General features: G+C 53.4%; 2 protein-coding genes across 7 annotated transcripts in view; one reads left to right on the top strand and one right to left on the bottom strand.

The window, feature by feature from the left end:
• The first annotated feature begins 11,242 nt into the window (after positions 1-11,242).
• GNG13 (G protein subunit gamma 13) lies at positions 11,243-21,512 on the top strand. 4 transcript variants are annotated; one of them, XM_090023163.1, is made up of 3 exons: positions 11,243-11,515; positions 17,627-17,772; positions 21,042-21,512. In XM_090023163.1, the coding sequence occupies exons 2-3, from the start codon at positions 17,675-17,677 to the stop codon at positions 21,145-21,147; spliced, it is 204 nt and encodes a 67-aa protein (XP_089879289.1). In that variant the 5' UTR covers positions 11,243-11,515; positions 17,627-17,674; the 3' UTR covers positions 21,148-21,512. The 4 variants fall into 4 exon arrangements, with proteins under 4 accessions (XP_089879289.1, XP_089879286.1, XP_089879285.1 ...); XM_090023160.1 differs by lacking the exon at positions 11,243-11,515 and adding an exon at positions 12,721-12,807; XM_090023159.1 differs by lacking the exon at positions 11,243-11,515 and adding an exon at positions 12,891-13,151.
• A 202-nt stretch (positions 21,513-21,714) lies between these two features.
• Positions 21,715-23,155, bottom strand: part of CHTF18 (chromosome transmission fidelity factor 18) — a 33,337-nt gene continuing 31,896 nt past the window's right edge. The window contains exons 21-22 of one of the 3 annotated variants that reach the window (XM_090023150.1): positions 23,092-23,149; positions 21,737-22,022 (exon numbers count right to left, since the gene is read on the bottom strand). In XM_090023150.1, the coding sequence (XP_089879276.1) occupies positions 21,883-22,022; positions 23,092-23,149 (198 nt within the window). In that variant the 3' untranslated portion in view covers positions 21,737-21,882. Of the gene's footprint in view, positions 22,026-23,091; positions 23,150-23,155 lie in introns of all 3 variants that reach the window. The other 2 variants (XM_090023149.1, XM_090023151.1) reach the window with 2 other exon arrangements.

Raw genomic sequence — 23,155 nt, forward strand, 5'->3', positions numbered from 1 at the left:
GCAGAGGGTAGGTTTAGGTTAGATATCAGGAGGCGCGACTTCACAGTCAGGGCGGCTAGGGTCTGGAACCAGCTTCCAAGAGAAGTGGTGCAGGCCCCTACCCTGGGGGTGTTTAAGAGGAGGTTGGATGCTCATCTGGCTGGCGTCGTTTGACCCCAGGACTCTTTCCTGCCACGGCAGGGGGTCGGACTAGATGATCTGCTCAGGTCCCTTCCGACCCTAGAAACTATGAAACTATGAAATGTGCTTGAATCCTGATGTTCTTTTAGCTCCGCTGTTTCAGGCCTTCTGCTTTTGAGCAGAGATGGCCTCTTGGCATCTCCTTCCAATCTTCAATCTTGCAAGACACATACTGTAGCACCACAAGCCTCGCCTTAGTCCAGTTGCCAGAGAAGGTAGTCCTAACATCTTTGCAAGGAAAGAAAACACCCTGCGCTCCTCTGAAGACATTTGCTGGGAGGAGCAGACAGCCAGGTCTGACCGCTCGCGTAGGTTCCTGGCTGTATTGCAGGACCTTCACCTTATCCAGGAGGTGCACAGCCCCACTAGGGGTGACGCCTTGCTGGACCTGGTCCTGGCCAGGGGAGATGACCTGGTGAGGGGACTGCAGGTCCTTGACCACCTGAGCAATAGCAGTCATCACCTGCTGGAATTCACTATCCAGTGCAGGGTGTCAAGGGCTTATAGGAAGACTAAAGCCCTTCACTTCAGAAGGGCCAACTTCAATGAGCTTTGGAGATTAGTGGGGGAGGCACTGAGAGCCCAGAAGGTAAAGGAGATGGGAGTCCATGAGGGATGGTTGTACTTTAAGGGGGTGATCCTCCAGGCCCAAAGGGTAACAGTCCCTGAGAGGAGAAGCAAGGGGGGTGAGTGCTCAGAAACCCCCTTGGCTCAGCAAGGACATTCAGCAATGGCTGAGGACTAAAAGGGGGGTGCACAACCAGTGGAAGGGAGGGGTTGTCACCAAGGACGACTCCTCCTCGGCCCGGGAGTGTAGGAGGGCTATTAGGAAGGCCAAGGCAGAGATGGAGCTCAGGCTAGCGTCCAGGATTAAAGACAACAAAAGTCCTTTTTCAAGTACATTGGGAGCAAGAAGAGGGCACCAGGCATTGTAGGGCCCCTGCAAGATGCAAACGGTAATCTTGTGGCTACAGCAGACAAGAAAGCTGGTCTTTTTAACAGTTTCTTTGCCCCTCTTTTTTCCTGAACAGGGACCAAGATATCCCACCTACCAGAGGTCAGGATAATCTTGGGGATAGCTCTGTCAGGCCTTGGGTCAGCACAGATGTAGCTAGGGATCTTCTGGAAGGGCTGGACATTTTAGATCTGCAGGTCCAGATGCCCTCCACCCAAGAGTGTTGAGGGAGCTGGCGGGGGTTATCATGGAGCCCTTGGCCCGGCTGTATGAGCATTTGTGGTCATCTGCTCAGGTGTCGGGGGATTGGAAACTGGCTAATGTGGTCCCAGTTTTCAAGAAAAGGAGGACCCCAGTAACTGTAGGCCTGTAAGCCTCACCTCGGTGCTCAGGAAGACCTTGGAGAGAATCATCAGGGAGCACACCCCAAACACTGGGGAGAATTAGTGGATCCTTGAATTTTAGTAAATAAATGGCATACCTCTTCATTGCTAGTCATCACTATCATTTATTAAAATTTCAAGGAGACAAAGTGCCACAGAGGATTATGCTATGGATAATGGTATACTTTGATGTGCGAGGAACTGGCTTTCTCTGAACGCTTGCATTTGATCTAGCATAAGCATAGCTGTCCATCCAAACACAGACAACTGACAGAAGGAGAAAACGTCTTTGTGGTATTCCTTGATACCCATCCGACAACATCCGAGTCTGAACTCTCATGGTCAACGTGAAACATGTCAAGTTGAAAACCAACTTCCTCAGCTTTTATGAGGTGAGCAGAGTTTCGTTTCAAATTCAAAAGAATGTTTTGGGGATTGAGAAGTGTTGCACATGTGTTTCTCTGAACCAGATGCCATCGCTATATAAACTCCTGCTTCTGCTTTAACAGGCATGCCTATAGAGACACTGCTGCTGGGAAAAAATTGCCAATACATGCCTGAATCTAAAGTTATACTTCTTCTGAGAGCTAACTAGGCTCTAGCATGGTTTCCAAAAATTGACTGATGCTTTTGTAGTTTGCAATGATGGTGGTGTCATTTAGCCTAGGAAAGCTTAAGAAATATGTGAGATCATTCTCTTGGCTGGGCAGACCAAATCATTACTTGGCTAGTCTGTGTGACAAGAGTAGAAGAATCATCTTATGGGTATAATGCAAAACTGCATCAACAAAAATAATCCAGGCTCTTAGATTACCTGCATAACCTCCATTTTTTCCACAATTGCACAGGGCAACTCTTTATACTTTGGTGTGAGGGTAAACTCGCTATTGGCTGTAGGCTGTTCCTGGAAAGTACTGACTAAGTGGTTCTTACTGAGCAAGCAGACTATACAAGGTGAATTGCTCAGCTTCAGTTCCCTGGTGTGGGAAAGTCCTGACTCCATCCTGGAGCTGAACAGTTTCAGTGACTCTTCCCAGTTTTATGCAGACATACGGTGACTAACTTTCATTTACCTGTAGTTCATTCATATTTATTCAGAACAAATATAAGTGTGAGGTTAAATGTTTGAGCACAGGGTTGCTCTGTCGGGTATGGTATGTGCTACTGTGAACCCATCTGTCTTCAGTCCAGCCTGGTATCAGGAAGCATCAGTGAAAATTTAAGCCAAAGAACAAAGCGTTTCTGAAGATCCATCATCTCCTAACTCAAATGTCACATTGCACGCGACAGATTTGATTACAAGTTACAGAGGTGTCCTGGCTCGGATTCAAAATGCATCGGCTTGGCCTTTGAGGTATGCCAAAGAAGCCTGCTCTCAGTTAAGTCATCTTGAGCTGTATTTAAAAACTAATTGTAATTTAGGTTCCAGGTCAGATGGAGGGGGGACGAAGACACTCAACATGTAACGTGGGACCTTCGGCACAGGAGTGAAGTGAGCGCTCTCCCAAAGAATTACAAAGGCAGTGAGAGAGAGGATTGTTCGTGGTTTGGTTTCCCTTCTTATTCAGGCTAAGGATAAAAATACAGTTCCCTAAATAAGAGATCATGGTAGGCCATTTTCAACCCACTGCACCATTTACTGTGGTAGTGCTGGCGGCTATAGGATAGACATAGTAATACAAAATCCCTGCCCCAAAGAGGTCATGATCTAAGTAGGCAAGACGCACGCTGGGTTTGGGCTAGAGGAGACCCTGTGGGCTTGAGGTTGTGTGGAGTCGAGGCTTTGCCTTCCCCTGCAGTCCAGACGCTCAGCATTATACCTTTAAATATTGCCTGTGCTGAGCAGGATAGGACTGTCACTCATCAACTGTTTCTAGCAAGGACACTAATTAACCTGCTAAATGAGATTATCTCTTCAGAGTGTGCACCAGAGAGCTAAGTTATGTAAAATACCATTCAAAAGAGATATATAATTAGCAGCTTGTTCTAAGAGCATTCTCAGTGCTTCCTGTGACCTTAGTCAAATGAGGCTGGATTTGCTCTGGATTTCGGTGCGGTGTTGGTTCACTTTGCTAAGATCCATCGCCATCCAGCCTTGTCCTCAAGAATATCGGGGCATCATTATTTACTTGCATTGCCACAGGAGCCCTGGCCCCTGACCAGGACCCTGTTGTTCTTGATGCTGTATAGTTTGACCTAGCTTACTTTATAGGCTCTCCGGCACGTTGGGGACGTACCCTGGAGCTAGTTAGGTTCAACGTTACCTGTCCCAGTGAAGTTACAGAGTTATCTGAGGGGACTTAAAGGCAGTCATTAAAGTCAAGGCCGAGGGGGTTGTGCCAAGCTCCCTTTGTCAGTCCTCCTGGGCACTTACCAGCCTTTTTGGTCTCCAAATTCAGTACAGAAGTGGCGTATCTTTGTTTCCTCTCAGCAACAGTAAGCTATCACCCTAAGGCACGACCCTCAGACCTATGAAAAGCCTTGTATCCCATGGAAGTGCGTGAGCAAGAGCATGTGATTGCTGTCCCATTGCTATCTGGGAAACAACTGCATCTCCCTTAGAAAAGTTAAATATTACTGATTAGTTATTGGGCCACGTAGAGTTAAAAATGTGGGTGGAAAAGTTGTGAAATGGCAGCTCAGAATAGGGATCCTAAACACAGTAGAAATACCTAGAGGACATGTATAAAGACCAAGCTCGGAGTGAACATAGTTTAGTGCGTGGCTGGTTATCCAAATCAGGATCCAAAGGCAGGGTGAAGGAAAAGTCATGGGCTTTTTTGCACCCTAACTTCAGCAAAGACACTAGGAAAGTTGTCAGTGAGGAGTGAGGGAGGAACACGGATGTTTCAGTAATGAGTTTTATGACTCTTTGTTGGTTTGTTTGGCTGCCGTGATTCCCTGTGGCAGGGTAGGGTGTCAGGTGTACGTTGTATCAGCGGTAGAGTTGAGATTATGATTAGCGTGGGATGGTTTGGGCAGGGCTGATCCTGCCCCAGGCAGGGGGCTGGACGAGACCTCTGCAGGTCCCTTCCAGCCCCACTTCTCTACGATGCTATGAAATTAGCCCGACTGGGGCTTGCCCCATTTGTTTTCTGTTATTGCTCTCTCGGAGCAGTGACAGCCGGGTCTGGGATTCCTGGAACGGGACCAGGACTCTGCCGTTCTGGGCCCAGTTCCCAGATCTGCCATACAGCCCCTCTGTCAACATGGGCGCAGTTCCTCAAAGCTATTTAGGGATCAGGGGATCGAACTCCCCTTGATTTCAGCAAGGGGTAAGCCTCTGCATTCCCGTATGGACCCGGGTCTTGGCCTCCATTTCCTAATTGTAGAACCGGGATGATGATTTGGCTTGCCTCTCCTAATTCTGTCTGCTCGGCGTTGCAAGCTGCCCTGGGCTGGGACTACACTTGACTGTCAGCACAGGACTGAGCTGTGAGGCTCCTCCAGCATCTTCGGCCCTGTGAGCCCTGCTGCCAGCCTGCTTTATAAATCACAGCAGCAGTGAAGTCGATGTAAATAATTTCACAATAAACGGCGGGGCCCAGCTGAGTGCCTTCCTTCCAGATGCCTGCCAAAAACCATCATTTTTTAATAACTGGCCTAAGCATGTTAAAACCAGCTTGTTGCTGCCTGCCAGATTAACAGATGGCCCACAATCATTAATATTACAAAACTTCAGGAGCTCGTCATTCCTTAATCTATAAAGCCCGTCTGCATGGATAATACAGGCCCCGCAATCTGCTGAGCTGGGTCCAGAAGGCGGTTGCTGCGCTGAAGCCCCCAGTAAGGGATATTCCTTTGTAAAAGTCATTCTTGAAAGGCCCAAACTCAGCATTTTGCACAAGGGGACACTTCAGTGTAAAGAAGAAGCCTGAGCTGTGTCCTATGGGTAAGCCAACAGACGGATGGATGCTGTGCATGACTCTGAAGAGGTATGCAAGCCCTAGCATGCCAAGGGAAGGCCATTTATTTACTATTTATGGGAGACTGAGCCTTCACTGTGGGCCAGTCTTTGATTTGTGGCATACAGCATTGGATGGTGTCATTTATAAGTGCTTGGCTCTCGGACAGTATTTTACAATCTTTTCTCTGATGCCTGATGAAGGATGTTTGTGCCCAAAAGCTTGCAGTTAAAGAATTTTTTTTGCAAAGATCTTGTTGGTCTAATAAAAGCTATCACCTCTACCACAAGCCCTGGTTGGCTCTCATAGAGGCATTTTCAGCTGTAGATCTTGAAGGGCTTTTCCAAGGGTGCAAAGATTATGACATTTCAAGGAGAAAGATGTATTTTATGTGGGGGCGGGGGAGGTATACATGTGCACACAAGCATGCGAGGGAAATGGGGAGTGAGGAGCAAAGAAATATAGAGTTTTAGGGCATTTATGCATGGATGTTTGTCTGCTTCGACATGCCGGAAATCCAGCTCGTTGGAGCAGACTTAACTGAGTCCGCAGAGCGAGCAAGCTGATGCACCCAGTGCTGCATTACATGCATTTATATAAATGACAAACTGCACATCGGCATGCAGAAAATTGCAGCAGTCTGTCTCAAATGCACGCTGCTGCCAGTTTCTCAGCACCGATGCGCATTTTGCCATTTATACAAATGTATGTGCCACAGCGCCAGGTGCTTTTAAAACGGCCCAGCGTTGCAGTGCATGCATGTGTACAAATGCCCTTAGAGGCTGGGGGACTTAGTACCTAAAACCCATTGACTCCAATGAGACTCAAATCTCTTAAGTACCTTTCTAGGGATCTGAGCCAACGTGATGTGTGCCCCAGGTCACCCAGTGGCTGAGACAAGCACCCAAGTCTCTTGAAACCTTGCCTGCTGGACCTAGCTCTCTTCCTGGGAAATCTTCCCAGAAGTGGAAGATGATGATGAATCCAAAGCTGCAGTGCTGCTTCAGTCCCCTTGCTGGCAGACGCATCACAGGAAACCCAGTGCAACAGGAGCTGAAACGGGTGATGTAGGGGAGCCAGCTCCACTTGCTTCTGTAGGAGAGGACAAGCGTAGTAAAAAGGACTCGAGGCCAAAGCGAATGGTGTTTTCCATGGCCAAGTGGACTTTCTGGTGCTGTTTGCAGGTGCGTGTGGCCCTACTTGGCTCTTGCTGCAGTCAGATTTCAGACAATCCAATAACAGGCGCTCAGCATCGTTTTTATCATTAAACCCCAATCCTTGCCCACAACTGCTTGGAGGGGCAGGGCTAGGGGATTATGACTGAAGTCAGCAGCTCAATAATCTGGCATTTCAGAATCCAACATCTCTGACCTCTTGAATAGGCGCATGGTGTCATTTAGAAAATGGAGGGCCACGTTGAGTACCGGCCACCTTAGGAGGGAGGCTGACGGTGTGGACGCCCAAGTCAGAAGGGAAAACCCAAATTCAGTGTCATGACAAATTACAGGTAACCCGCCTCGGAGAGAAGTGGCATCTAATCCCAATAGCGATATTGATACTTGCCAACCACCCCGATATAAAAGCACTAAAACAAGTAAAAGTAATGGCGAACTTCTCCCATGCTGGAAAGGGAAAAGAACCAGTGTCTCTGAAGTCTACAAAGGAAAAGGTGCCTGAAACTCGCCCTTGCCCTGTGTTACAGATTTCTAACCGCTTACTGTGTTGGCTAGGAGTCTGCAAAGATTACGGCCCCGTGCCATTCAGCAAGGCCCTTTAGTGTGTGGGGCACTTGCAGGGAGAGCCTTGATCAATCTCAGGGTGTCAGACCGGGATTGGGATTCCTGGTTTCACTTCCATCAGTCACTCGTGCAGCTTTGGTGAAGCCAGCGTACTTCTCTGTGCCTTAGTTTCCCCATCTGTGCAAAGGCGGTGGTCTTGCTTGTCTGAACCCATAGATTTAATTGCATTGTGCAGAAGATGCTTAGAGCCTCTCCTGAGCAGTGCGATTTGTTTTATTTTTGATCTGGCAATAAAATCACGTCTAAAGGAAGGAAGGGTCCATGGGATGTGCTCGTCTTCCCATGTCCCTTTGCTTGCTCAGCCAGCTTGGAATTAGGGCTCTCTTTGCCGAAGAACAGGAGACGTTCCCAACGATTAAGAAATCAGCATTAAAAACTAGCTCGGCGGGTACTGGGGAGGATTCCTGAGCGCTGTATAAAATGATTTAAAACTCATTTGTCAGACTGATGCCAGCTTCCCTAGAGGGACACTTGGCAAAATGGGGCTGTGCTGCATGTTCAAATAAAGCATGGAGGATTTATATTTAATGTGAAGCCAATCAGACCGCTCCTGCATTGATATATTAATTCCAACCAAGCTCTTGATATCATTTGATGCTTTGCGACAACAGCGCGTCGAGGAGCCTTTCGAAAGGAAGAATGGCTCGTTGTATCTTTTCGAAACCTTATGATTTTGTAATGTTTAAAATCTTCAGTATGAAATTCAGCCGGGAAATGGATGGGCTTCTGAGGGTAAGCGATTTGAAATCACGAACATTCAGCCAGAGGCAGGAACTTTGAAATCAAGTTGTACTTAATAATAATTTTAGAAAAACCATCCTGAGGTTGAGTGTGGCGAGATGGCAATACAGGTTTTCATCACAGCAGAACCGTAAAACCCCCAAGATAACAGTGAACTGCCGGGTTTGCCAAAATGCTGGTATGATACTGGTCTGAATTCTCCGTGTTGCTGGGTATTGGTGAGAAAACAACTGCTGTTTTTGTTGCCTGTTGGCTGGGATCAATATGGTCTTAACTGCTCAGATACCGTAGTGTAGCAGTCCATGATCCTTGTTTCTTTACCTTTTCCATACTTGTAACCACCTCTGCATCCACGGTTCTCATCACAGAAAATTTTGACCCTGTAGCACCTGTTATGGACCCCCCCCAAACACCCATGTCCAGCTGGAAACCCCTGGATTAGACTGATACAAGGCCTGGTACTGAACATGCTTATACTGGCATTTTACCGTAGTAATACCAGTATACAAATAGAGCAGACCCGTGATGAGGAGTCCCAAACTAATGTCGCTCGCTAAAACCCAACACTGAGTTACCCGTCCTGGTATTTATCCGATTCAACTGACCCCGGGGCTAGTGCAGGGCCTACTTCTGCTAGATGGGAGGACATGGCATATTCAACCCTCCTGTCTGCCAGGCTTCCCCGAGCAGTGATGTCAGTACAGAGTATTTGCCCTGACATTCACAGAAATCAAAAACTCACAGTCCATGAAACTCTTCTAATTTCTCAATAATCAATGGAAAGGAGGGTGTTTTTGTTTGGGGGGTTTTTTAAGTAAAAAAAAAAAAAAAAAAGTACTTTGAGCCACTTTGGACTAGAATCAGTGGAGGATTAGATAGAGGAAGAGCTCACTGTGAGGCCCGGGGCCCTCAGACTAGGAGCTGGAGCCCCGCTTTCCAACACCTCGTGCCTCTATTCGCCACATGAGGATGGGTAGGTAGGTACCTCCACCCCGAGAAGCTGGAGTCTGCTCAGCGCCAGCCAGTAGGCAATGCTCTCGGTTTGCGAGTGCTGAGATCCCATTGGAGGAAGGTGCTTTCTCCCTCACCTTGGCCAGAGGACTGGCCACTGCCCCATTATAAATAACCGCCCAGAGCCTGGCTTTGTAAATGAGCGGGGGCCGAGCCATGCTGTCCAGCCGCTCTGGCCTGACTCGCACCCAGAAATAGATGCCGGCGTGAGCGAGCCCCGCGGGAGGAGGATGTTCCACTTAACCGAGTCTCGGCAGGGACTGCAGCTCGAGCTGCGATGCAACGGCGGAGCGGGCCAGCTCAGGCCTGACGCGGTCCAGCAAGCAGAGCGGCCTGGGAACTCACCTGCTGTTCTTCAGTTTTACGGTGCAGACAATGGAGCTCGCAAAGGGCCTTGCCAATAACAGGCAAACATGCTGGCGCCTGTATTGTTGTGGCACTGGGAAGGTAGCGCCCTTGATGAGAGAGCATTGTCTGCTGGAGGTGTGTACAGCACAGCCCCTTATATACACACGCGCATTTGTGCCCCTACACCGTCAGAAACCCACTGCCAACACATGCACCTCTTCCTTGTCTTACCCTTTCCTCGCCCTCTTTTCATGCAGGGGTGCTTAATGTGGATTTCCAGTCCCTTCAAACTCCTTATCTGAGTTCTGCTTTTGAATGCACTGACTGCTCACTGAGTGCCAGCCCTGGAGTCCTGATTGAATTCACAGATTTCATAGACGTTAGGGCTGGGCGGGACCTCAGCAGATTGAGTCCAGCCCCTGCCCAATTCACACCTGGTCTCAGCGGGGCCCTGATCTCCATGTTCTCTTCCCTCTGGGCACGTCTACACATGCATTTACGGTGCATTAAATTTAGTCTGCAGTAAATTACTATGCAGTAAGCAGAAATAGGCTGGCATCTACACATGCAGGCATTAAAGTGCATTAATGTGTGTGGTCTGACTTGGGACTAAAGTTAGTCCCACCCAAGTCAGTCCATGCCCAGTGTTACTGCGCAGTAAGGCATCTACACGTGCATTGCTGTGCAGTAACTAATCGAGCATAAATTGATACCTGCATCATGCAGGTATCAGATTTATGCCCAAGTCAGCATAAGTAGCCATAGTTACTGGGCAGCATGAGCATGCACGTGCAGACACATGCCCGTACTGCATGGTAATTTTAGGTTCCTACATAGTAATTTAGGTTATGTGCACATGTAGACGTGCCCAGAGTGTGCCCGCTGTGGCTCATCCCAGAGCTGGAGGGACTGCCCCAACTGCATAATAAGAGTAAAGAAATGATGGTTACTTAACAGGCAGGTTTTCCCGGTTGGGTGGAAAGAGATGCTTCCAGAGCTAGAAGGAAAGAAATGGGTCAGTGAAGAGGAGAATGATAAACCAGAAAAGGAGAATTATGCCCCATTGAAGCAACAGAGAGAGAACAAACCATGACGATGATGTTAGTGGAGAAGAGCTTATCACATATGGTCCAATGGTGCCCTAAGCTGCTGACCAAGGTCAGGAGTCTGGCATAGCAGCTCTGTACAGGCACGTAGTTACACTGGTGTGATCGCAAAGGCAGGGTGGCAGAGATGCACATGAGCAGGGGAACGACTGCCCAAGGTCACAAAAGAGCAGGTCTGGGGCAAGCCCCTGGGCCTCCCGACCCCCAGTCTGGTGCTCAGCCTGCTCCGAACTCATGTCACGCTCTGTCCTTGTGGAGCCCATACTCTTCTCTGCAGCCACCCCAAGCATCCAGGCCTCCCCTGGCTCACGTCGCCCTCCCAAGACCTGTCCTATTTTAGATCTGCGCTGAAATAAAACGCCGCGGTGCAAAATGTCGCTGAAGGCAGGAACAAAAATATGGCCCGTGCCTCCGGTTAAGGCTTCCTCCATTGTGACTTGACCCAGGGCTCGTGGCATCGGGGAGCGCAGGAGGCGAGCAGGCCGTGTGCGTTTGCTCCCGAGAAGCTCCGGCAGGTTGCAAGCCGCAGTGCCTTGCCAGGGCTTGGCCAAACTTTGCTGGGAAGGCTGGAGAATAGCAGAAGGCACATCGCTGCCACGAAGAGCTCCTCCTCACGCGCACAAAACCACAAAATCCCTGCTCTTTAGCATTAAGGCTTTTGAGCTGTTGCTTTTTTTTTTTTTAAAGTCTGAAAGTATGGAGGATTTTTAAAAAAATACAGAGAAAGACTCAACAGGTCAAAAATAATGACTTTACCAATAGTCAGGTGTTTCGTTTTGAAACGAGACCTGAAATAGTAACACGGGGGCAGGGGTCATGTGCTAGGAAGAGGCAGAGCCGTTTGGGGGTGACATTTTTCCAAGCCAGTTGAGCCTAGGGGAAAAACAAATGTGGCTTGGGAAATTACAGCCTGGAAGGAGAAAGCGTGGCAGTTCTGAGCAACCTAAAAGATGCTTTTAGAGTAGGAAACCTTAGTAATAGCTGTCACTGCCCCCCTGCCTGTTGTAAGGTACAGATCCTACCCTGGGTGGGATCTATACTGGTGCGTGCACACCCCTGGATGGAGAGTCCTAGCAACACCGTACAGGTGAGCGTGTGCGCGCCGGGAATTGTTGCGCTTCCCTTTTTTATTGCGACTAACATGGAGTTGTAGCTAAATGCAGTTTAATTAAGCTAAAAACCAAGGCTGATGCAGCCGAGAGGGGGATCTGAAGAGATGAGAACACGGGGATTAGCACGCTCTTAGAAGCTGCTTGCTCACTTTGTGCACGCGGACACTGGGCGCAGCTGTGCCCGGGCGCCGAGCGAGACAAGAAAGGGAGAAGTGCTAAATGCACTTCTGGAGCATCGGCCTTCCCAGGACTTCAAGCGTGTGATTGTTGTTGTTGTAGTGCTCATCCTCCTCCTCCTCCTCCTCCTCCTCCCGGCGGTTGCAGAGGATCTGGGCGCATCCTCTTACCTTGCAGCACAGTGGCACTGGTGAGGTAGGCAGAGACCTGTTTTACAGGGGAGGTGACTGGTTAAAAAGCACATCACCGCCAGCTCCCCCTGCCCTCATGTGCTTCCTGCGAGACCTGAGCGCAGCACAGGCCCCCAGAGCTGTGCCGCTCAGCCCCCCTTGCTCCCCTGTCCTGGCGGCCCCGGGGCTCTGCTTTCAGTCGGGCTCCATGCACAAATTCTGCAACAGCACCGGCCAGCTGCTACCGTTTCAGGTTTTGTTTCACAACCCCCCACCCCCGTATGAGGCTATGAATGCTGCTTTAGTCATTTATCAGTGGATTAACGTGTTTCTGAGTGCATTTAAAAATAAAAAAAATTTAAAAAAAACCTGCATGTTTTCAGTGGCTTTGGCCACTGCCCCACTTCTCATGTTATCGTCTAAGTGTAGCCGATTGCTTCCCACAGCGATGCGCCAAGCTGAGCCTGGCAGGCAGGACAGCCATGGGTGGTTAGCGAGAAAGGAGGATGGAGGGGCAGTGCCGCGCGAAGCACTGGGTGGAAAACAAGGTCTGAGGACTAGCTTCTGCTGCCAGAGCAAAACCCAGCAAATCTTGTGCCAAGTCCCCGGGAAAGACCGAGGCATCCTTGCTCAGCCTGCACTGCATCGCGCCACGGCTCGGGGATGGGACTACAACATGTTATTCTATGTGGCTTTTCCCTCTTGGGCTCCTTAATCCCTTCGGGATACAATTAAGGCACAAGTCTGAGGCCAAGGTAACTATGGCATCCAAGCATCAGCTGTCACCGGCACCGGGTACCAATAAAAGGCAGGCCAGCCAAGAACCGGGGAGACTTTTTCATGAGCATCCTAATCCGTTTGCCATTTCTGCAGCACCGGTGCTTCCAGGCAGAGGACATTGCGAGTGAGCAGAGCAAGAGGTAGGGACACAGGCTCGCTCTCGCGCTCTTTCTCTCGCTCGCTCTCTCAGCTTAGCTCAATGCCGAACCATTAAACAGAGCAAAATCTTGGCGGGGGGAGGGAGCGGAGGGGGGAGACGGTCTCATTATCTGCTGTGTGCTGTGCCTGTGGCAGCTGGCCGGCCCGTACATTAATAGATTACATTGAGGATTTGGGATTGTTAACAGCAAAGGGGGCTCGAGCTGCCTGCATTCGGGGGAAAGGCCGCCGCGGCTCGCTGCTCCGGTGGAGGACGCATCTTTGGAAGGGGACTGCACTTTTTTCTCCCCCCCCATCCCCTCCTGCTAGCACATTTTCTGGCCAGGTAGGTGCCTGACTTATTTTCACAGCCTTATTATTGCAGCTCTTCATTTCTAAGAGGATAGGGAGACTGTGTCGTCCCCATCCCCCCTCCCCTCCAGGGGAAGCCGGGTGAGCGTGTCAAGTGTGCACTGGTATTGATTTGCCTGCATCTCTTTGTCATCGCAGCAGCTGCGCCAGGCTGCTGTTTGCTGGCACGGCGCGGCGCCTGCTGCCCGCTGCGAAAGTCTGGGGAGAAGCAAGGGCCGCCCGCACCATCGCACCGCCGCGTCCCAATGCCCATGCATTTTTATTTTTAAAGCCAGGGAGGGGTGGTTCTGCAGCGCCCAGCCCAGCAGCCGGCGCGCGGGGATGGGATGGGATGGGATGGGATGGGATGGGATGGGGGCAGCCGAAAGTTCCCCGGTACCGGGGTCTGGCTGCTGCTTGGTGGTGGTGTCATTGCGGGGAGATGTTTTTTCCCTGCTCGTTGTGAGCCCCAGCCGTGGTGGAGCGCGTTTCAAACAGGCTAGACAAGAGGCTTCCTTGCCCAGCATCTGGGCCTGAGCTGATGGTGGACGCGGCCTTCGGCTGCAAGCGTGAGTATGGGTGCGGGGCTGTGGCTAGGCTTGGCTCACGGCTGTCCCTCCTTGGCCACAAAGCTGCTGTGGGTGAGGTTGGTTCCCAGCTCCCCCGCTGTCCCGTCGTGGCAGGATGCAACAAGGCCGCGCAAACCCTGTGGCCACGCCATCCGGGAATGGGGTGAATGGAGGCTGCGACCACGATCTACTCAGGTCCCTTGCGACCCTAGAAACTATGCAACTATGATGGAAGGGGCTGGTCTGGGGTGAGTGCAGCCTTTCCACTGCTGGAGACCCTAGACAGGAGGAAAACCCAGCACCGTGCACTGGGACCGCCGTGTCTTGGGCAAGCAGCGGGCTGGAGCTGATGCACAAAGCGCCCCGTGATGAGCCCTCCCGCTCCCCGTCTCCCCATCACTGTCCTGGGGGCCAGTGCTGTCAGTAAACCCCCTGCAAAGGATTGCCAGCCCCCATGGCTGAGACGTGAATGCCTCCAGGCTCCCAAGTGCCCTCCTCCTCTCGTGGCACAGTTGGCAATGGTGCGCTGCGGTCCCGCTTTGCACGTCTTTGTGCACACGCTCGGGGGGGGACACACCAGGCAGGCACCGGCTCTGCTGTGCCCGAGCCAGGAGGGACCTGCTGGGGACAGACGAACATCCCAGGGGATGCTGTTGCCTATGCTTGCGCCCAAAAGGATGCTCCCGCCTGGGTCGGGCTGGCCTGCTCTGGCCATTTGTTTCTACTGGGCCTTTGCCGTGCCAGCCCTCGGTGCCTCCGTTTCCCGCTACCCACCTGCTTCCTCCTACACTGGGCATCTCCCTTTGCGCCTCGCTCCTCTCCGCTCTGCACGCCTTCCCGTGCTCAGCATCAGCGGCTCGCGGCCTGGCGCCGGAGGGGCTGCCAGTGCCCGTGTTACACGGCAGCCGTGCCTGCGTGTTGGCACGGGGCGCTGGAAGCACGAGCAGCACGAGCTGGGCTAGCAGGAACGCACCCGCCCCGTGTCCAGCCGGGGCGAGTTATATTGCAATGGCGAGAAACGCGCTCAGGTGAAGCCGGTCTGAGCCAGACGCCCCAAGAGCCGGCTCTCTCTTGTGTCTGCTAACTTTGTGGCATCTCTGGATTGCCTGAGCATAAATGCCATTCATTAGGAGGAGGCCTGGGTCAGGCCGTTGGCGAAAGCAGACTTCGCCTGGGCCCGTGCACCCTCCTGGCGGCCCTTCACCCTTGGTAATATGTCTCCCTTCAGGTGCACACAATTGGTTTATGGGTTGCGCTCCACCTAAAGCAATAACCAAATCCACGCGGTAATCAAATCCGACCCGGGTCTCGGGGTTATGCGTTTTAATGCTCACGCTTCTGTCAGGGTATGCAAAGCACTGAAGCCTTGCTGCGGCTATAAGAGCTGCTGGTGGTTGTGGGGTAGGGTTCCCGTGTACTTGAACCTGCCCGGGTTAAGCTGCAAAGGTAGGTGCCCTTCTCTTCTGATGGGATTAAAAGAAAAAAAGGCAGTACTTGGTAGGACTGGCTTCTAGGCAAGGGGTTTTACGATGCATGCTTACCCGTGACAGCGCTAGCGGGCGATCTTGTGCTACGGGCAGCGGCTGGGGCAGTGTCTACTGGCAGAAGTTTGTGCCCCCAATTGTTTGCGTGTGTGGGTCGGGGAGCATCCTCACCATGGGGGCTTGTGTGCGCGGGCCCCTAGGTGTGGGCACACCTGACACCAGGGAGCCGGGGAGGGATTCCCTCTCTGGAGCCCAAGTCGGGTGGAGAGGAGATGCTGCGCGGCCCAAACCCACCCTCCTGCCCCCGGCGTTTCACACGGAGAAACCCAGCAGAGGAGCCGGGGCCTGAGGGCCAGGGAGGGCAAAGCGGAGGCATGAGGGTGCGAGGGGAGTGTGTCTCGCGGCGCCGCAGCTGTTGTGTAGGTGCCGTGGAAGTGAGCGTGCCCAAGGCCAGGCTGGGAGATGGAGGGTGCTTTACACACCCGTGAATCGTGCAGAGCAGACCGAGGCAGAGGCCGTCGTACGCGTGTGCACGTGGCGATTAGCTGCGGCGCTGCTGGTCGTAGAGGAGGCCCCGAAGGACCTCCGCAAGCGGGGAGGCCGATCTGCAGAGCTCGGCCAGGCAGGACCCCCGAAATGACAGCCTGTTTGCACGGGAGCGGGGGCTGTTGAGAGAAACGCTCGGGCGTGTAAACGGTCAGGGCCAGAGGAGCCGCGGCGAACCCGGGCACGTTATTCCAATAGCCAGCCGCTTCAGTCGTGAAAAATGCACACGGTTTTCCATCCTGTAAGAGTATAAAACGGTCCTTTCGGTGTACTCTCGATGGGCCAGGTCCTGACTTGGAGTAAACCAGCACTCTGGCTTACATCAGCCGTGCACCGAGGTCTGATGCCTGCCTTCGTCCCCGCATCACCGAGCACCTGACGCCTTCGGGCTGAGCGGGGCTCGCGGCGCCGTCCGCTGGGGTCGAGCGGGAGGGATGGGCGCTGCCTCGTGTGGGCCCGGCAGAGACAGAAGAAGCCACTCGTGACGCTCTGTGCCTGCGCTGAAATAAAGCAATCTGGTCCTTTCTTTTCTTGGCTGGAAAGCTGTGCTTTCAGAGAGGTGTCAGCTGTCCAAGCGGCAGGCGGGGAGCCCTCCGTATATCCGAGGCCTGTAGCTCCCCGATGCCGGGGGCCTCTTTCTCTCCATCCAGCCGCGGGGCTCCGGCACCTGAGCACCCGGGCGGCAGGGGTGGCCCGAGGCCGGGAGACGCGGGTCGTACAGCGCGTCTGTGAGGCAGCCAGGGTTTTGAGCCCCGGGCCCGTGCTGTAACCACTAGTCTCTCCTCCTGCCCGCTGTGGAAGGGCTTAGGCCGAAGGAAGGTGCGTCCTGCCAGGCCGCCGGGCTGTCCGGACGCCAGGAACTAGGTTGCCTTCGTGTCTGCTGCAGCAGCTGGCTCCAGCCTGCCTCTCCCCTTCGCCAGCCCTGTCCTCAGACTGTCTGGTGCCTCGGCAAGGCCTCGCGGGTGCCCGCACGCGTGTCCTGGGTGGGCCAGCGCAGAAACCTTGAGCGGGGGATTTCTTTCCCAGGTAGCCAAATGCAAACCTTCCCTTGGCTGCTGCAGGATGTGGGCTGGGGTGGGTTTGCCTGCCCAGACTGCTCACGTGCACAAGCTCGTCCTTTGCCTGCATTGCCTCGCTATGGGCCCGGGGCCTCCTTCGACCGAGACATGCAAAGCCAAGCGTTTCCCCATCAGCCGGCCCCGGGACAGCCTTCCCCCTAGGCGGGCAGGGCTCTGAGGGACAGGGGAAGGGGAGGGTTGCACACCCATCAGCACTTACCCTGTGATTACACCAGCAACAGCATCCAAAAAAAAATCAATCATCCCTCTACCAGCTGCGGCCCCACCGCGCCACTCCCCGAGCAGCATGCAGGAGCATTTGCCAGTCAAATGCTAGCAGCAGAGGATGTGCACTATGCAAAGTGCCAGCTTTCCCCCGTCCCCCCAGAAATTACCCCCCCCAAATCCCTGCTTCACTGTGCACTGCAGGCACCAGCCAGGGGTATCGCCTCGCTGGCAGCTCGGGAGACGTACGGGGTAAGCATCCAAAATAGCCACCGCTAGGCCTAGTGTGGTGCATCCAGTGGCGAGGTACCGGGGGTTTAAAAAAAAAAAAATGGCATCAGTGTAGGGGGGATTTTGACCACATTGATGCCTAATAAATACCGCATACTGTTCAGTGCCAGAGGCTGCTACCTGGACTGGCGCCGGCTGGGGTTATAAGCAACATACGCTATCACCTGGCACTCAGCGCGGACGGTCCAAGACGGGTCCGATCGTGCCCGCCACGGCGGCTGGCTGTGGGCGCCCTCAGCAGCGAGCGGGCACAGGCTTGGCGCATCCCCACCCTCTCACACGGGCCCTCTTTTCCAGCCCAGGTTGCTGCCGCGTTAGCCAGCGCCCGCCCCAGGCCCTGCCGGCATGGATGAATGGGACGTCCCGCAGTGGAAGAAGGAAGTCGACAGCCTGAAATACCAGCTGGCTTACAAGCGGGAGATGGCGTCGAAGACAATACCCGAGTGAGTCGCTGCTTCCCCCCTGCCCCATCCTGATGGCTGGGCGGGAGCCAGCCGTGCGGAGGGTAAGGGTGGGGTGGGGGGGATGGCCAGAGGATTTGCACTCCAGCGTGCCCAGCCTGTGCTGCAAGGAGCAGGTCATCAGCACTGCTGACCCTGGAGGGATCCCTGCCCCGCTGCCCGCCAGGGCACACGGCGTGTAGGGGCACGTGCCACGGCGCGTAGGGGCACGTGCCACGGGACACTGCCCGGCTGTGAAGCCTGCGTCCCTAGGGGCACCACCCTGCAGCCCAGCGTCCGTGCCTGAGCCGTGGGACGTAGCCCTCGCCGCTTGGGCAGCTCAGCCACCCGCCCTCGCACTCTCCTCCTGCATTTTGGGAGTCCAGGTACCTAACGCAGGGCCTTGTGCAGCTAGGTTAGCCCTGATGGTGCGGGAAGCGGGGGGCTCAGCTTCTAGGGAGACGTGGAGGGCACGTCCCGCTACGATGCCTGCCTGCTTGGGGGTGAAGGCACGTGGCTGGCCTGTGGAAAACCCGGGCTCTGCTCACCGGGGCACGGTGAGAAAAGGTCCTCCGTGCAGGGTGCGCGTTTTCTACCGCTGTGGCGGCACGAAGAAGTCATGCAATGCAAAAGCAAGCAGCTGCAGCTGCCTCTTCGCAGAGGGCCGATGCCAGCGTCCCTTCAGCTTGCACCCACGAGGTGGGGGGATGCCTCGTTTCCAAATCCCGCTGGGGCTGGAGCCGCTCAGGCAGCAGCAGGCAGGGACTGCGGAAATGCGGGCACCAGGAGGACGTTCGGGTCAGCCAGGGATAGCAGCAGATTTGTGGTTTCTGGCTCCAGGTTCTGCATTAAGCATCTAAGTCCCTTTCTGGATCCAGCACTGCCTGTCAATAGCATTGCCTTGCCCGTGTCAGAGAGCCAAGGGGATCGTGGCGGGATCGGTTAGCGGACCTATTGTATAGCTCCTGGACAAGCTTTTCAGTATAAAGCAAGCCGCTCTTTGGCTCAGTAGCACCATCCCCACCGTGGGCAGACTGCAAAGGCAACCCCCCGCCCCGCGTGTAGCACTGAGGCCAGCGCATCTCTAACTTCTGCATTAAACCTAAGCGCTGGACTTCACGCCAGCGGCGCCCGGGCTGCGGCTGTTAGGCTAACGTGGCCGCCAGCCCCTGGGATTCGGGTCCCAACGCCCCTCTTGATGGCTGGGCCTGTGCTCTCGCCCGAGGGCTGCATGGGGCAGCACCGCCGGCCGCGCAGCAGGACCCGGCGCTCCCCCGGCTCAGCTCTCGGGGCCCACCGAGGCAGCAGCGCCAGGGTTGCCCCCGCTCCTGCTGCGCTGGGGGCACAGGCAAGCCGTCTCCCGCTGCCGAGGGCCCTGGGCCGGCTCTCTGCCGCTCAGCCCCGAGACCGCGGGCCCGGCGCAGGCGGTCAGCAACGAACGCAGGCTCCCGGGGGTGGGCCGCAGCGGGTCGGCGTCAGCCCCAGGGCTTCAGGCTTTGCAGTGCCACGGGGGCCAGGAAGCTTTTGCACGCACAGCCGAGGCGGCCGCGTACGGCACTGGCTTCCAGGAGCTGGGGCTTTAAAATACAAAACCGTTCCAGGGACCAAGCAACCCACGCATGGGGGGCCCTAGCTCCTCTGGGCTCCTGCTGTCCCCCCCAGCCACAGCGTCCTTCCCATCCCTCCGCACCCCTTTGCTGTGATGAATGTCGCGGGTTGACCCACGCAATAGCTGCTCGGGGGAGGCCAGTGGGGTACCCGAAACCCTGCTGCACTGGAGGCCATTGGGCACTCGCTCTCCCTGGCCCTTGACTTTTAAGTCTGTGCCCTGTGCGGGGTTCGGCTTCACCAGGTGACATGGAGGGCACGTCCCAGCATGATGCTTGGTGCTTCCCCACCCGGTCCAGCTAGTTTCTCGAGGCTCCCATCGCAGGCACAATTGAAGAAAAGCAGATTGATTCCTCCCCCACCACCCACTAAACCCCGACTGACCGGGAGGCCGTGGGGACCATGGCGCTGAGCACCACAAGTCAGCCCAGTCCGTGCTGCCTACAAGAGTACATCCCTGAAGGGTAGGAAGGAAGCAGCCAAAGCTAAAACTGCTCCTGGTCATGCCAAAGCTGCAGAAACTTGGTGAAACGCAACTGGCAGGTGACTTGCCGCAAGCAGAGCTCTCTGTGCCGCACAACGGTGCGTGCCGCCGTGATGGCCCGTCAGCAGGCTACAGGTAGCGTGCGCAAGTGCGAGGTAGGGGAAGGGACCTCATTTTGCAGTAAAGGGTCAAGCAGCCCCATCCAGCAGGTGCTGTGGGTCAGTAGAGCCGAGGCATGGAGCTGCACCGTGCTCCTGGACCGTCTGGGCTGGAAAGGCTTTGCATAGGAGAGCAATGTTCACCTCGGCCATGTCCAAAGTGCCGTGCCCCTGTCCTGCTGCAGCCCCTAGGACATGGCTTTCCTGACGGCTGCAGCAAGCTTGCATTAGAGAAGAGCCGCGTGCTGCGACCGGGACCGTCCTGCCTGCAGCATCTTTCTCTTGAGGGATGTTGCAGAGGCACCCGAAAAGCACAGAAAGCATGTGCAATCACCGCGGGCCCATTGGGCAGCCCTCACCTCCCCACGCCGAGCAGACGATGTGCTGCTTGCATGGGTGACGTGCTGCAAGTCGCGCGCCTGCTTGCTGATGCCGGTGCTTCAGGAACGGCTCGCACCTATATAGAGCTTGGCACTGAGCCCTCCAGTGCTTCTTGGTACAGGGCATCTAGCCTTGCAGGCAGTGGGGGAGACGAACTGGGGTAGAGGAGGGATAGACCAAGTGAGCTGGGTAGATGGGTCTGTGGGAAGGACCAAAACAGCTGGGTCCACAAGAAGACAAAGGGACAGAAATGCACGCAGAAGGAAAGGGGAAGACAGCGAAGGTTGAAGCCCCCAACACTGGGAGATGCCCGGGGAAGAGAGGATCCATTGGACAGCACATCTCAGGAGGAGGAAGGAGGCCTGGGTTGTCCTTGCTTCCTCTCCTAACTCTTTAGATAGCACAGCAGCATCCCAAATCCTGAGAGCAAGGGACTGAAATCACCCAACGCCGTCTCCCTCGCAGGGGTCAGTGCTCAAAGTGCCACGAGGGGTCTGGTAGCAGGATGCCACCGAAACACAGAGCAGTACCACTGCACAGCAGTGAAAAGGATGATTTAACTCCCCCGCCCATAGCGTGGAAACAACAAAAAGCCAACCTGCCCACTAAGCAGCTCTCCTCTGCCCCCCTTCCCTCCGCAGGCTGCTCAAGTGGATAGAAGAAGGCATCCCTAACGACCCGTTTCTGAACCCAGAGCTGATGAAAAACAACCCGTGGGTGGAAAAGGGCAAATGCACCATCCTCTGATGCATCTCCATCCAGGCCACCACCAACCTGCAACCACTGACAAATGGCTTCCTACTGAGATATTCAATCTTGCATTAATACTGAATGTACATTTTTTTTTATTAGCTTCCTAATATGACTAACTGAACCGATCCTATCCTCACCTTGTCTTGTTATCTTTATTAGTAGAAGGGGCTCTTTTATACCAGGTAACTGAGAAAGCACAAGCCGCCGAGGCACCGTGGTAAGAGACACACTGTTAGAGAGACGTGCGGATTGGCAGTGTCACAACAGGAGACTCGATAGCAATAGCAAGCAAACAAAGCACCTCTCTTGACCCATTAAACTTCCATTGAACAACGCTGGCATTTCTGTAAAAAGAAAACAAAGACCTGACACAGCCTTTTTGAACTTGTAAAGGAAAAGGAAAACAAAACAAAACAAAAAAGATCTTTTATAACAAAATTTTCAATGGTTTTCAATACTTTTTGTATATTGTAGAATATACAATTTTGCAGCAAAGAGGCAAATATGAGAACTAAGGGTTTATACATGAAATAAAACCGAGCAATTACTTCACTGGGGTTTTTTTTTTTTAACTTTTATTTTGTTCATATTTTACAAAAAAACCAACAACGGCGGGGTAACAAAGTAAGGAGGCTCATCCTCACGAGCTCCACGTAGCAGGCGGGGAGCTGAGGCAGGTTTTTCTTTCCGTTCTGCAACGTGTCATTTCCTCGGTTTCATGGCTTCTCGCTAGAGCAAGTCCTTAATGTAAAGATTGCGCCTGACGGCGTTCGAAACGCCCTCGTTAAATCTGAACCACACGTCGCTCTTCCCGACGGCCTTCCCGATCTGCTTCTCGACAGAGTCCTGCTGCGATGCTGGACTGGCTGCTGCTAGGCAGGGAGGGTGGGAGGGGAGAAGAAACCGTATCATGATTAAATTCAGGGACTAAAGCAGGGTGGGAATCGTTAGCCTAGGTCACGGACCTTTGAGGAAGTAACAGAGGCAAGGGATCCCATAGGGACTGTTGCCTTGCTACATATGTGGTCCCATAGATAAGGTATCCAGATTGCAGCCGTATGGGTCTAGAGGAAAAAAGCATTCAGGTCTTGCGGTAGAGGTAATCTCTTTTATTCGACCAACCCGATTATTGCAAAAAAAAAAAAAAAAAAAAAATTCTTGAATTGCAAGCTTTCGGGCGCAAACACCCTTCCATCAGGCATCAGAGAAAAGGCTGTAAAAGTTGTCCTGGGTAGAAATGAAAATTCACATTTCATAGACGATCTGAAGGTGGTAGAAGTCTCCTGTTTTGAAAAGTTCATTTTATATGCAGATCAGGTTCAGAGAAATGCTGGGATAGTGTCTTTACCTTGAAGTCGTTTCTTGGTAATCAGGATGTATTCATCTTTCTGCGCCTGAAAGCTTGCAATTAAAGAACTGTTTTTGCACAAATCGAGTTGGTCTAATGACAGAGATCACCTCTACCGTGAGTCCTGAATGCTTCGTCTCGTAGACAATTTGCTGTAGCTGGGGGCGAGCACTTCTTGGACCAGCACTGCCTATTTGAAACGTCACAGCTCTGCAAACACCGAAGCCCCTGTCTAATTTCATTTGCTAAGTAACATGTACCTGAAAAGTTTGCCACAACAGAGCTGCAGCTCTTTATGACCCTGTTCGTTATGGGTGCTTCCATAACGTAACTAATCACGATTGCCTTTTCTGCTCCAAGCAGAGAGCCGGATTAACTCAACGACCCCTAAGTATCCATCGCACCCTTCCACATACATATATTCCTTCCAGAACAGGCCGAGTTAATTGCTAATTGCCGCCCTTTTGATGAATCAGTTTTAGTAACCCGGAACCACACAAAATAGACCGCCTTTCTACGGCAAAAAGCCACGCCATGCTCCTGGCATCCTCCCACCCTCCCCGTTTAAATACGGTCTCCTCTGCACATACCTGCTGATGGAGAAACCCGTTTCTTGATGATTTGCCGCCCAAAGAAATCAGTTGCCGGCTGCCA

Source organism: Crocodylus siamensis, chromosome 12, assembly GCF_052110815.1.
Source record: "Crocodylus siamensis isolate JL-2025a chromosome 12, ASM5211081v1, whole genome shotgun sequence".
In the NCBI taxonomy this organism is placed as follows: Eukaryota; Metazoa; Chordata; order Crocodylia; family Crocodylidae; genus Crocodylus; species Crocodylus siamensis.